The sequence below is a fragment of the Vanellus vanellus genome (genome assembly GCF_965231255.1).
Source record: "Vanellus vanellus genome assembly, chromosome: 4".
Taxonomy (NCBI): domain Eukaryota; kingdom Metazoa; phylum Chordata; class Aves; order Charadriiformes; family Charadriidae; genus Vanellus; species Vanellus vanellus.
In genome coordinates, this window is record NC_138909.1 from 27,566,697 (window position 1) to 27,580,717 (window position 14,021).

Below are 14,021 nucleotides of genomic sequence, written 5' to 3' on the forward strand. Positions count from 1 at the left end.
AAAATCCAGGTAGATAACATCCACAGCTTTTCCCTTGTCCAGCAAGTGGGTCACCTTGTCATAGAAGGAGATCAGGTTTGACAGGCATGACCTGCCTTTCACAAAGCCATGCTGACTGGGCCTGATCACCCTGTTCTCTTGCATGTGCCGTGTGATGGCACTGAGGATGATCTGCTCCATGACCTTCCCAGGCACCGATGTCAGACTGACTGGCCTGTAGTTCCCTGGATCCTCCTTCCGGCCCTTCTTATGGATGGGCGTCACATTTGCCAACCTCCAGTCAGCTGGGACCTCCCCAGTTATCCAGGACTGTTCATAAATGATGCACAGTGGGCCGGTGAGCACTTCCGCCAGCTCCCTCAGCACCCTTGGATGGATCCCATCCGGCCCCATAGATTTGTGCACCTCCAGGTGCTGAAGCAGGTCCCTCACCATTTCCCTTTGGACTACAGGGGCTTCACTCTGCTCCCCATCCCTGTATTCTAGCTCAGGGGTCGGAGAATTCAAGGAACAACTGGTCCTACTGCTGAAGACTGAGGCAAAGACGGCATTAAGTACCTCAGCCTTTTCCTCATCCTTGGTTACTACGTTACCAGCCCCATCTACTAGAGGACAGATATTATCCTTGGTCCTCTTTTTATCACTAATATATTTATAGAAACTTTTTTTGTTGTCCTTGACAACAGAAGCCAGGTTTAGCTCTAGCTGAGCTTTGGCCCTTCTGATTTTTTCCCTACATCGCTTTACTACCTCTTTGTAATCCTCCTGGGTGGCCTGCCCTTCCTTCCAAAGGCCGTATATCCTCTTTTTTTCCCTAAGCTGCAACACTAGCTCCCTGCTTAGCCAGGCCGGTCTTTTTCCCCGACGGCTTGTCTTAGGGCACATGGGGACAGCCTGCTCCTGCGCCTTTAGGACTTCCGTCTTGAAAGACATCCAGGCTTCCTGGGCTCCTTTGCCGTGGAGGACTGCCTCCTAGGGGACTTTGTCGACCAGGCTCCTGAAGAGCCCAAAGTCCGCTTTCCGGAAGTCCAAGGTGGCAGTTCTGCTGACCCCCTTCCTTGCTTCTCCCAGAATTGAGAACTCTATCATTTCATGGTCACTGTTGCCAAGATGGCCTCCGACCATCACATCCCCCACAAGACCTTCCCTGTTTACAAACAACAGATCCAGCAGGGCACCTTCTCTAGTTGGTTCTTTCACCAGTTGTGTCAGGAAGTTATCCCCAGTACCTTCCAGGAACTTTCTAGACTGTTCCCTCCCTGCTGTATTGTATTCCCAGCAGATGTCCGGCAAATTGAAGTCTCCCACGAGGACTAGAGCGCGCGATCTTGAGACTTCTCCCAGCCGTTTATTATGCTGCTAACTGCTGTGGTATGCTGGAATTTCACGTGTATGGCCCACTTCGTGCTTGTAATTGTGGTGGGTTGACCCTGGCTGGATGCCAGGTGCCCACCAAAGCTTCTCTGTCACTCCTCCTCCTCAACTGGACAGGGAAGAGAAAATGTAACAAAAGGTTTATGGGTTGAGATAATGACAAGGAGAGATCACTCAGCAATTACCGTCATGGGCAAAACAGACTTGAATTGGGGAAAATTAATTTATTACCAATCAAATCAGAGTGGGATAGTGAAAAATAAAAACTAAATCTTAAAACACCTTCCCCCCACCCCTCCCTTCTTCCTAGGCTCAACTTCACTCCCTATTTCTCTACCTTGTCTCCCCAGGTGGCACTGGGAGACAGGGAATGGGGGTTTTGGTCAGTTCATCACATGTTGTCTCTGCCGCTCCTTCCTCCTCAGGGGGAGGACTCCTCACACTCTTCCTCTGCTCCAGTGTGGGGTCCCTCCCATGGGAGACAGTGCTCCATGAACTTCTCCAACATGAGTCCTTCCCACGGGCTACAGTTCTTCATGAACTGCACCAGGTCCTTCAGTACCAGACTACTCCAGCATGGGTCCCCCACAGGTTCACGAGTCCTGCCAGCAAACCTGCTCCCACATGGGCTCCTCTCTCCATGGGGCCACAGGTCTTGCCAGGAGCCTGCTCTAGAGTGGGCTTCCCACAGGGTCACAGCCTCCTTTGGGCATCCACCTGCTCCAGTGTGGGGTCCTCCACAGGATGTAGGTGGGTATCTGCTCCACCGTTAACCTCCCTGGGCTGCAGGGGGACAGCCTGCCTCACCATGGTCTTCACCATAGGCTGCAGGGGAATCTCTGCTCCAGCACTTGGAAGACCTCCTCCCCCTCCTTCTTCACTGACCTTGGTGTCTGTAGAGTTGTTTCTCTCACATATTCTCACTCCTTTCTCCAGCTGCAGTTGCCGTTGCACAGCTTCTCCCCCTTTCTTAAATATGTTATCACAGAGGTGCTACCACTGTGGTGCTACCACCAAGCCCACCTCTGGGTCCGTCTTGGAGCTGGCCAGCATTGGCTGTATCGGACAAGGGGAAGCTTCTAGCCGCTTCTCACAGAAGCCACCTCTGTAGTCCCCCTGTTACCAAAACCTTGCCACGCAAACTCAATGCATAAATATTAGTATACATTAATAGTGTTAATATACATTAATATAAATATTAAAGTTATTAGCATAGCTATCAATCCAGATGCTTCCATAGCACCCTATATGCTTGAATATCAGTGGAATCTGTCATGTGTAATGTCTGGCTGTGGTCAAGATGAAAACTGATACCAACGGTACCCTCGTAATTTGTGACTGATTCCTAATTTCATTATCTGACTACTGATTTACAGAACTCTGTCCATATTGACTGCAAAACTTCCTCCTTGAGTGGTTTCTATAACAATTAGTTATAGAACTAATGAGGTACTAACAGTTAGTTACTACTTTAAGAAATCACTTTTGAGCTTCTTGTCTAAAGCTTGTTAACAGAACAGCATGCGCAGTGACTAAAATATGAAACACTGATTTTGTTTAATGTAAAGATTTGCAATAGGGAGATGCAAATATTTATTTGTAATGGAAGGAAAATTTATCCATCGTGTTGTCCATTTACTTAAAAGTGGTGGCAGCAACTTTTGTCTTATGATTTGTGGTTTTTTTCCCTCCTGCCTCCCCTTCTTTTTTTTTCAATTTAGCGCTTGACAGATGTTTTGACAGATGTTTATTGCTGTTCAACTTGTGAAGCTCTTTTACACTATGTAGTTACTCGGTAGGCCCTTTCGTTTATGTGAAGGTAAGGCTGCACATATAAGAAACTATGGTTATATACTTGCTGTATTTTTTTAGAATCTTCTGAGTATCCTTTGGCAGACACTAAGCTATATAGATGGTATGACAATTCTTTTAGGGTAATACTTCCCAGTTTGAGAACATATTGACATTTCCTGAAGTGGTGTGTCTTTGTTACCTAAAGTAATGTAATAGTTACTTTACTTTTCCTGTACTGTACAGTTAAATTTTCTCTTGAGAATATTACATATAAAAATGAAGAAAAGTCACCAACAGTCCTGTAACATAAGTCTAAAAACTGTCATAAGTGTAATGTATCTAGGATCTAGTAAATACTGCAGTCTTTGTGAGGAAAAAAAATCTTTTCACTGTATTTAGTAAAAGAGAATAATCTCTAAATAATTTGAAAGAATTTATTTACTTGTAGGGTGTGGATGATTGAATAGTCTGTGTGCAGATTTTCCTTTCAAGTATCTTGTTTGTTTCTTTTCTTTCAGTAGTAACTGGAGGAAAAAAGTAAAAATCAAGTTGTTAGGTATGAAACCACTCATTTTGAAATGTGCAGTGAAGTAATGGGGGAAAGCTGTTTGTCAATATTTATAATACTTTAAATATTAGGTGGAAGGGAGTTGGTGCCTCCAAGCAAAAATTCAGTAAAGCTGAAGTTTCTGACACTGGTTCCTCCCCAGTTTATATAGATGTGTTTAAATCAAATTATTTCAAAACAATCCGGGAAAAAGTGACTAAATATTTACTAATACTAGAGGTGCTTTATCAGTTTTCATCTTGGAAGCTTGTGGTTTAAATAGGCAGTCTTAGTGTTCTGAAAGCCTATTCCAAGCATTCAGGTGCAGCATTTGCCTAGTTTATATATCCTTTGGGTTTTAACACTGACGCACACTAAATGTTAAAGTTGTGCCGTGCACCACGTGAAAATGCTGAGTATGGGTAATTTTTCTTTTTAAATGTGTAGATAGGTTGATTAGATCACTTGTGAACACTCTGTTTAAGTAGCCTGTCTTTCTTCTGATGAGATGTTTGGCAGCTATCTATTGGTCAGGTTGTCTTTTTAGAGAAATTACTGTGATTAAAATAGAGCAGTATGTGGCTAGATCCCACTAAGGTTCCCAAAGCAGTTGCTTTTTCATTAATCCTTTTATATAAAAGGAAAGGGATGGAGGGTGACAACATCAGGAGGAACTGATCTAAGAAATGGATGGGCTCCACCTTTCTTGTCCTGAATATACACTGTGCTAAAGTAACTTTTTAAGCAGCCTAATTTGCAGATGAAATGGGAGTAGTATATCTTAGTTGTAACTTTGGTGGTGATTCACATAATTGATTCTTTGTTTTGTTGCGGCTCCATAGTAAAAATCATGTCTGATTAGTGAGAAAGTGGTAATTATACAGTGCATGCACATTTTGAGGGTCATATTTTGACAGTTTTCTTCTGTTAACTGTTTTTTCCTGTCTCTGTTCTAGGTTCAGTGGCACTGTAGATCACGGATGGTTGCAGGAGCTAACTTCTACATTGTAGGGCGAGATCCAGCAGGGATGCCACACCCTGACACTGGGAAAGATCTGTATGAACCAACCCACGGTGCCAAAGTGTTGACAATGGCTCCAGGCCTCCGAGCTCTGGAGATTGTACCCTTCAGAGTTGCAGCTTATAATAAGAAAAAGAAGTGCATGGATTATTATGACTCTGATCAGTAAGTTGTATTTTTGTTTTAAGACTTTTTGAGGAATAACTGCTTTCTACCCTCAACCCACATAAAAATAGTATTTTAAATTAAATTCACATTGCTCAAAGATGGCAATGTTTAGGTGTGCTTTTAGATCATGAACACAACTTGACTTCAGCATGATTTGGGTGCAATTTCACAGCACAACTAACCTGATCCAATTTTATCTGCCACTGGAAGCTCCCCTTTTCTCCCAGGTACTTGAGTTTCTTTAATTCTGAAGTATGTTGGCACAGATTACTAAATCCGCAGAAAAATGTTGCTATTTATTATAACGGTAAGATTAGCTTTCTGCCAGTTTATCTTTCTAAATATGCTTCTCAGGCATCAGGTATGCATCAGATATGATGGAAGAGAAACAATGAGAGACTGCAGCAGGGAGAAGGTACTGGGCAAGAGAGGGTGACAAACATCTATTTCCTCTGTTTAACAATAATGCAAAATGATGCACTAAGTATGTCCTAGGGTTTTCAGCTGGTTGTTTTTTTTGTTTTAATCAATCCAGTTACAGGACAGGTAATTTCACCTTCTGCATGTTCAAATATTATTTTTCACTCATGTGGCATAGAGGAGTTCAAAACTCACTGTATGTTTTGCTGTGGTGCCAATGAGTGGGACTAGGAAGATGACTTGTCATTTTAGTTTAAACCTCTTTATTCAGATTATTGAACTGTACTTCTATTTTACATCAAACTGCAGTTGAAATTAGTACTGAAATACAAACTGTCAAGCAAGATGTTTTTCTAAAAAAAAAATTGCATTTTTCTATATTCTTACTATTTCCTACTACTCCTAACTGAAGAAGTATGTCTATACAGCAAAGTTTGTCTTTGAAAGCATGAACTCAGCATGGGATGGATTGACCTGTAAAAATGAACCTATCTCATCTCTTGTTCTTCAGCTGCTTGTGCTGCAGTTACACTGAGTATAGAAGTCTCCAGGGATGTCACTGTGACTTGTGACAATCAACCACCAAGTTTTGTTCAGCAACTTTCTTACCATGAATTATGTTTATTAGTAGATAGTGTGCTGGCTAAACCTCAATTGTAAGTGATGTAACTGCTTTATATTTCAGCGGTAAATTCCAAGCACCTGAATTAGTCTGCTTTTATTTTTAAAAGTCATAAAGTGTTATTGTCTGTTACATAACTAAATATAACTTTATGGTATGTTCTTCTGTTGTTTGGAAATCATAAGCAGCGTGATAAAGGCAAATGTGTTTAAGCCTAACAAGAATTGAAATAGTTTCACTGTGTATTACTCTACAACGTCCATATGTGTTTAGAAATTTGATGATTTGCTACATTGCAGATGTTTTAAAATTGAAGCTAATTGGGGAGGCTTATTTAGCAGTTCTAGTTTCCCAACATTGTTTTTCCTTCCTCCTCCATCCCATATAGGCAGCATTCCAATGTAAGGTTTTCCTTAATGCTGTGAAGCTTCTCTTTGGATGGCATTGCAGCAGGTTTTTTTTAATTCTCAGGTGGAGCTATGGACAGTAGCATCAGATCAGACCTATGCCCTGATACATGGTATTTTCATTAGGAGGAATAAGATTAGTGGGAAGGATATTCCTAGCGCATTTGTTAAAGTCTTTTCCTAAACTTATTGCCTCTTACCTAGCTGTTGAACACTTCTACATTTGTGCCTGTCAGTATTTGAGATGCATCTAGAAGTCGTCATTGCTGTGCACAGTAACGAGATTGTGATGTAAAAATTGCTAGTTTTATGCAAAACTGTATACATTATAACGAAAGATTCAAAAGGCTGTCATAGTAGATACTATGGGTATTTGTCCTTTTTGTTGTCCAAGTAATTCAGCAGGTTTTTGAAGATAAAGACACAAAGATTACAGTGAAATAGTGATACAGGTGTGTCACTTCTTAATAATTTGGAATAGAAGGGGAGTGCCAATGTGAGAGTCCAGAATTCCCATTGGATGGAACAGAAAATCTTTGGAGAAGAATATTAATTCTGTGATCATTGACACTCTACTCTTAGCAGGATAGATTTGATTTAGATCAAGGGCAGTAAAATCGTACCTCTGTCATTAGCCAGAGCAAATGATAAAAAAAAAAAATCTGTGGTAACAGGTTTTGCCTGTTGTCACAGACTGCATTATATGCACCCTATAATCCTTTCATCATGCCTATGGGGACCCTTTGGTTTGAGGCTTTTTCTTTTTCCTGTTTCTGTCACTGTCTTGGGAAAAAAGAACATGCTGCTATTACATGCAGTTTTGCCCTGCTGCTGTCAGAATGTAGGACTGTTTGTCTTGTCCTTCCCTAGATACTGTTTGTAAACTGCAGGGTGGACTGGAGTGTGGCAGCAATCCTCTAGATGGCAATGCAGACACATGGAGACTCCCTGAAGAGAGTGCCGTTACTGCTGCAGCTTGCCATAGACAGAACACTGTGGTAGGCTCCAATCAGAGTTAGAGCTTGGGTGGGTGCAGCTGGCTGCATTTCAAGATAGTCTATGTAATGCTGAAAATGTGACAGGCTCCTGGACCATGTGGTGTTTGACTCTGTAAGGGGGATGGCAGGGAACAGAGGATTGTCTGGAAATATGAGAGGATCAGTACTGGTGGAAGACCCTTCGGTGTAAAACAGTGATGTTTGTGGAAATCTTTCCTGAGCTCACCACTTAGCTGGTGAAAAACACAGCATGAAAATGTGGGGAAGAAAGTTGTATGCATAGAAGCATCGCTCTGACTTGTTTTGGAAATGGGTAATTTGATTTCTGTTGCACCTTTCTCAGTTCTTTGAGGCTTGGAGACTTGACAGCCAACTAAGCAACTGAAGAATTCACATCACTAATGGGTGCATGGAGGGTTATGACAAGTGGGTTTCCCTTGGACTGAGCTATAGCTGAGCTGTGTGTCTTAGCTGCTGGAATTAGTTATTCTCTCCCCTAGTGGTCATCTCTTCTCGTCTTTCAGGCCTCCTAGACTCCTGTGTCTGGGAAGGTACTTGTGAGAAGCCATAATGGACACCATCTGTTATCTTGGATGTCTTTCTAATTTGGCACAGTTGGACCCACACCTGGCTTGGCAGCAAAGACATGCAGAGATTATTGCAGTTGGGCTCTTTGGTGATCTTAGTGAATTATCTTTCTCCTGCAGGCAGTACCAAGCCATGGGGGTGCTGGGGGATGAATCTTTGGCTAGTGGTGAAACGCTATCAACAGCTTGATCCAACTGCCAGGATGATGTCTGACAAGCTGGGGCTGCAGCATTAGAAGTGGCAGAGAGGGGTTTTGCTTGTGACGTCTCTAAACATTCATGCTCAACGTTAATGACAAAGATGTAACACTTGCTGATAGAGCTCCATGTATGCATGTGGGGGTACATCTTCATATGCTGGATCGGTACTGGTCAGCTACCTACCATAAGATATTGGGCAACTATGTGATACCAGCCTCCCACTGGCCCTGCCTTCAAATGAGTAACAAAGACTCTTACTTCTCAGGTGTGCTACCTGTGATTCTAAGAGGTCATTTTTTGTAAGGTCTCGAGCTCCCAAAGGTGTCCATGCAAGTGTAGTTTTGTGAAGTTGGTAGAGAAGTTAATTTTGTTTCTCACGTCCACTAGTATCCTCCAGAATGCATGCTGTCCTTGCAGTTTCAGTAGACCTGGGATTTCTGCTTGGGAACAGTCTGGAGAACTTGATGGTTAACTTTGAGTATCAGGGCATCACGCTGCTGGTTGACAGTCTTGAGCTGCTGTGGTGCTGTGTTGGAGCTGAAGTCACTTACCAGCAGGTGTATTTGCATGTACCCCTGTTTATAAGAAAGGCAGTGATATCCTGATTGCATTCAGCGATAATCATGGAGCACTGTGTGTGACAAAAGGGGGTAAGAAAAGACTGATGTAAAAGCCTTTATACTAGCTGCACAACAATTGTAGTTGCAGTGGTGCACGAAGTTTAACTTGTAAATTGTTTGACTAAAGTTACCTTTTAAAATATTAAGACCTGTGAACAACCAATGACTTGAAACTATATTTGTATTTTACCTCATGTGAAGCCAACGCGATTTTTAATTTGTTTCTTGGATGTCTTAGAACTACACTTAGCACCTCATGAAACTACAATCTTAAAACATATTTTTGAAAAAGATGTGCCTAAACCTAAGATTTAGGAAAGGGATTTGAGGAATGCATTTGAAGAGATGTATAGCAGCATGGGTAGAGCAAACTTCATGTTATATGCCCTTTGGTCAAATTAAGGATAATAAAATAAAAAATAAATTCCCTTTTTATTGTTGCTGAAGTCAGATAGCAAGCGTAATCTTAGTTACTGTGGGAAGCTAGAGCATTTCCACTTGCCTAGAATTCTGAAGAAATAAAAAATATAGAAATTAGTATGAATATTGGTACAGTCCTTTGGTTATCATAGTTTTTACCCTTTTAGATTTCATAGAATTTTGGATCAATAATTGAAAATGTCCAAATATGTTTTGGAAAAATTTATAGGAAAAAATCTAGTTATAATGGAGAAATTCCAAATTAATGTCTGATCTGTGAATTGATGTTAGACTGGAGTGTAAAGAAAAAAATGACAAAAGAACCAAGCAACCAACAAAAACCACCACCACTCCCCCAAAAATCCCTACCCGATGCTGAAATCCCTTCAGAAAAACAGTTAGTGTGTTTCTTCAGCCAAAAAGGCCTCTCAGTTACCACAGACAAGTGTAATTTGGGATTGGTGGCTTAATAATAGTAGTTGTTTGGGTGAGCAGAGAATCCCAGTTCTTTACAGAAGACCAGTCCTATAAAATGCGGCCGCAGACTGCTGCTGAGAAAAAAAAACTTAATTAAGAAAGGAAATTAGTCTGGCAATTTAAAAAACCACAGCAGTGTCTGGAAAAATGAATTTTTTTTTTTTTGTCCCAAAAGAAAACTGATGAGGTTATTTTAGACTAAAAGGAACCCATAAGTAAGGTTACTAGAGCAGACTGTTCACACGTTCTGTAAAATGTGAATGCAGCATGGGTATCTGTGAAGAGAAGAGATTTTAACTTATATAGTTTATTCCCAGGACCTTTAATACTGTTGTCATGACTACTTTAATACTATCAAGCCATACTTACAGGACAGCTGTTCCAACTTAGTACATACTGTTCCCAAATTTGTGTGGCGTGATACCTGATTTTTAAAGTGATAGTAAGAGGCTGAGATAAACACACTTATCTGCCCTCCTTAATTTAGCTATGTGAAATATGGTTTCTCAATTAACATTAGTACATAATATAAGATACATTGAAATGCTACAGCAGCTCAGAAGGCTTAAACCCTCCTGCCAGTCAGGAAGGAATTTAATTCACAGCAGGTAAGCAGGTAAAGGATTTACTTTGCATATGTTGGTATTAATCACATTATTACGTTTTGCTTTCGCAAAGAGTTTGTTCATGGCCAGTTGGGTTTTGAGCCTAGCTGATACTAGCTGGTTCATTCAGCATTGTGGGTGATTCCCAAGGCATAACATAGACTGACCTAACAAAGACTTGACACTGTAAGGGACAACATTCTGTTCATGTAGGCATTACCATGTAAGTCATGACTTGATGCTGTAAAAGAAAATTTAAATTCAGTAAAAATCTTCCTGAAAATTGTTGTAAGGTTAGATTTCACTTCATTGACACATCCTGTTCAGGAAGCATGAAGTTGGAGAAGGAGAATTGTTAAAAAGACTGAACCTCAGATTAGGAGGCTGTGAATTGTCCTAGGGATTAATTGGAGCTGAAGATTACCAGCTGAGTAGAACACAGCAGTTGTTTTGAATCCAGAACAGAGTAAGTCATGTTATTGTTTTATTTCCATACATTTGTTTCCAAACCCCATATTTTTATGAATAAGCAAAACTATGAATGGGTCTAGTATTTAAGAGTAATTTCTTAAAACCTTGAGGCCACCAGACATTGCCCTGCACAGATAATGGTAATTCTAAGAAGGCCATTTGCACTGTGCCAGGCACCCTAAACAGCAGGTTGGGGTTCCCAAGATTATGACTAATCTTTAGAGCTCCCAAGTGAAAAATCAATTGCATAATATATTTTATACTTAGATTAACCATGTAGGGAATAATTATTGAAGTGGAAAAAATTTTCTTCTCAGTCACTGTATTGAGGTGCTGTATTGATGCCTCAGAGATATGGCAGTTTCCTGTAGGACCGTAAAAAAAACTTCATCCAGTTTTTTCTCACTTGCAAACTGGTGACAACTTTGTCCTTTCACAAGAACTGTAAGATCTTTGAAATCTTAGCCTCACACACTGCTCTTAGAGTATTTGAGCTCATAACAAAGCATAAAGATCTGTCATTGTTGCTGGGGTCACTTGGGGTATTATAGTAAAAAGTAACTACTGAATGCACAAAAAAAGGGAAATCCATTTAACAGATTAAAACATTAGTCTTTGTAAATGAAAGAAAGGAAAGAACTGGTGTGTGAATTGTTAATCTTATGTGCATGGTTTGTAGTGTTTTATTGAAGTAAACGTATATGTTGTCTAAATTTATTGTCTTAGTACCTTTATTTCACTTGTAGGGCTCAGGTGGAAGTTGAGTGTTTTTCTGAAAACTTAACAGGCAAGAGGGGATAAAGCAGCTAAATTTTTTCTTAATGCTCAAACTTTAGTATTGGTACCACACTGTGGAGAAAACCACATGTGGAGAAACTTTATAGCACTTGCTTTACTCTCATCTTCCCGATCATCTGAAGACTTAGTATTTTTTCAGTAGAATTAACCAGGCTTATCACTTCCCCACGTTTATTTTATAGAAATAGTTTTTTGGAAAGAATGAAAGTTACCTTCAAGCAGTGTTAGTGAACAGTAGGCATCTCTCTGCCAAGGAAGAAAATTGAGAGTAATAAGAAAAAAGCATGTATGGCAGTGTTGCTGTGTAAATGTATACAATCCAAACCAAAAGTTACGGGGCTAGTGGTTTTGTGGAAGGGAGCTGTGGAATGCTTTCTGCATCTTGCTAACTTCCATACCCTGCTGAGCATAGCTCAGCACTTAGAGCCAAGTTCTGCCCTCTGGTGCACACACTTGGCTCTTCTTCCTGTCTAAGGCGTGTGCATCTGAGATCAATATTTGGCTTTTATTTCAAACAGACAAGTAAAGAATGAGTAATACATACATGTTGCAAATTGAGCAAATGGCATAAGTAGAAGTGCATATTTAATTCAAGAATAAATAATTTTTCCTTTGGAGCATTTAGTAGAACTCTGACATTCTTGTCTTGCTTTTACTGTTTCTGTCCTGTGAGGAGTAAGACTTTAACTTGTGGAGCTTTTGCTGCTTATGACTACATACCTGAGAAGTTAATTTAGATTGTCATGTTAACAATGATAAACAATCCTGATCTGGGTTCATTTGTGCATTTGTCCAACTGAATTCTGTTTTTTTTTTTTAGGGAAAAACATCTTTAGGAGAAGGCATTTTTATTATTCCCTGCTTTTTTTTCTTCATATATATGTATATGCATGCTCAGTGGCTTGCAGTGGCCCAGCTGCAGCAGCTGTGGAGCTCACCTCTGGACTCTGAGGCTTTTACTTTCTCTGTTCTGCAAACTGTCCTTCACTAAGATTTCGTACAATGTTGTTTCTTCACAATCTCTAGTGGCACTGAAATGACCTTCTTCAACAAGCACATAGGGCTGGTCGGCTGCCATGGCAGGGCGAAGTGCAAAATAGGATGGCTGCTGTTGCTTGACAGAGGGCTGAGGCAATTCCCTGTTTCCTTATAAAGAGCAAGCCAGGCTAGATGGAAGCACAGACTCAATTCAGTCCACAGGAGATCAGTTGGACCATGCTACTAAACCTCAGGAGTTACCTAAGCTAAATATTGTAGAGGGTGTATATACTAAAGATTTACTGGCGTTGCTGGCCAAATGTCTGGAAATGACAGTTGCTATACAGCATCGTACTCCCCAAGAAGAAATTTGTAAAGTATCAAGAAAGCAGAAAGAACATGAGCAACTTTGCCTGCTTTTAAAATATGTTCTTTTTCCCCCCCTTCCTTTCTCCTCTCCCTTTCCTCCTTTGCCCCCACTCCTACTCTCTCAGCCATGAAGACTTTGAATTTATATCGGGGACCCGCATGCGCAAGCTGGCTCGAGAAGGACAAAACCCACCGGAAGGCTTCATGGCTCCTAAGGCTTGGACTGTGCTGACAGAATACTACAAATGCTTGGAGAAGGCTTAGGCCTCTTATTAACTGCAGATCAACCTTTGACGCCTGATTTATTTACGAGAAGGGGACCACACAGTCACCGTTCATGTTGCTTTGTTGTGGTGTCTGTCAGGAAGTTCTTCTCCAAAACCAGACTCTTTTCTCTCTAACTTAGCATCATTCTTTGCCTGTCCTTATGGGTTCTATTATGTCCTGGCACCTAACTAGCTGCTGGGTTTAATGTCTTCTCTTTTATTACAGTTAGTATTCTTGCAGTAGGATTTTTAACTCTTGTCTTTTTTTATATTTTACTGCCTCTGTCTTATGAGTTCTGCAACTGTTAAATAGATGCAGCTTTTTTCCTATGTTATTTCCTATGTTATTTAAAATGCTGGGTAGTGTCTGGTTTTAGTAGTTTATAGGACAAAATGTAATGGTTAGACCCTTAACTATGGATAGATTATCTACAAATCAAAAAAGTAAATAAGTTTTAAAACATCCGTAAATGTGTCCTCATCTTTATCTCATCATCATCTCCAGAAGTACTTAACGTTAATTTCTCACTATATGTAATCAAAAAAGCAGATTTTTTTAATAGAGTATAATTGATTAAACTTTTTTGCTTTCTTTCTTTAGTTTTGGAGTTCATTGAGTTGTCTGGTGATTCTCTTCTGCTGTGGACCTGTAGAGATGGCCAAGTAATGAATAAAAGAAAATATTTCATTTTCACTTTGGTAACTATTCCAGGTTTTTTTTATATATGCTTGTTGCTATAGGTGTCAGTAGGGAATGTTTTATTTTGTTTGATAAATTTGCCAGTTTTTGGTTCCAGATATACTTGTTCAGTCTACTACAACTTGAAAAATATACGGCAGACCAACCTTGAATTAATCTTTAATTATTGCAAGAAAAT

At 40.3% G+C, this 14,021-nt stretch overlaps 1 protein-coding gene across 1 annotated transcript in view; it reads left to right on the forward strand.

Annotated features, from left to right (window-relative positions):
* Window positions 1–13,614, forward strand: part of PAPSS1 (3'-phosphoadenosine 5'-phosphosulfate synthase 1) — a gene marked incomplete at its 5' end in the record, with an annotated part of 51,684 nt that extends 38,070 nt beyond the window's left edge. Inside the window, 2 exons of the mRNA XM_082482774.1 lie at window positions 4,672–4,901; window positions 13,003–13,614. Coding sequence (XP_082338900.1) covers window positions 4,672–4,901; window positions 13,003–13,141 — 369 coding nt within the window. The 3' untranslated portion in view covers window positions 13,142–13,614. The remainder of the gene's footprint in view (window positions 1–4,671; window positions 4,902–13,002) is intronic.
* Window positions 13,615–14,021: the final 407 nt, after the last annotated feature.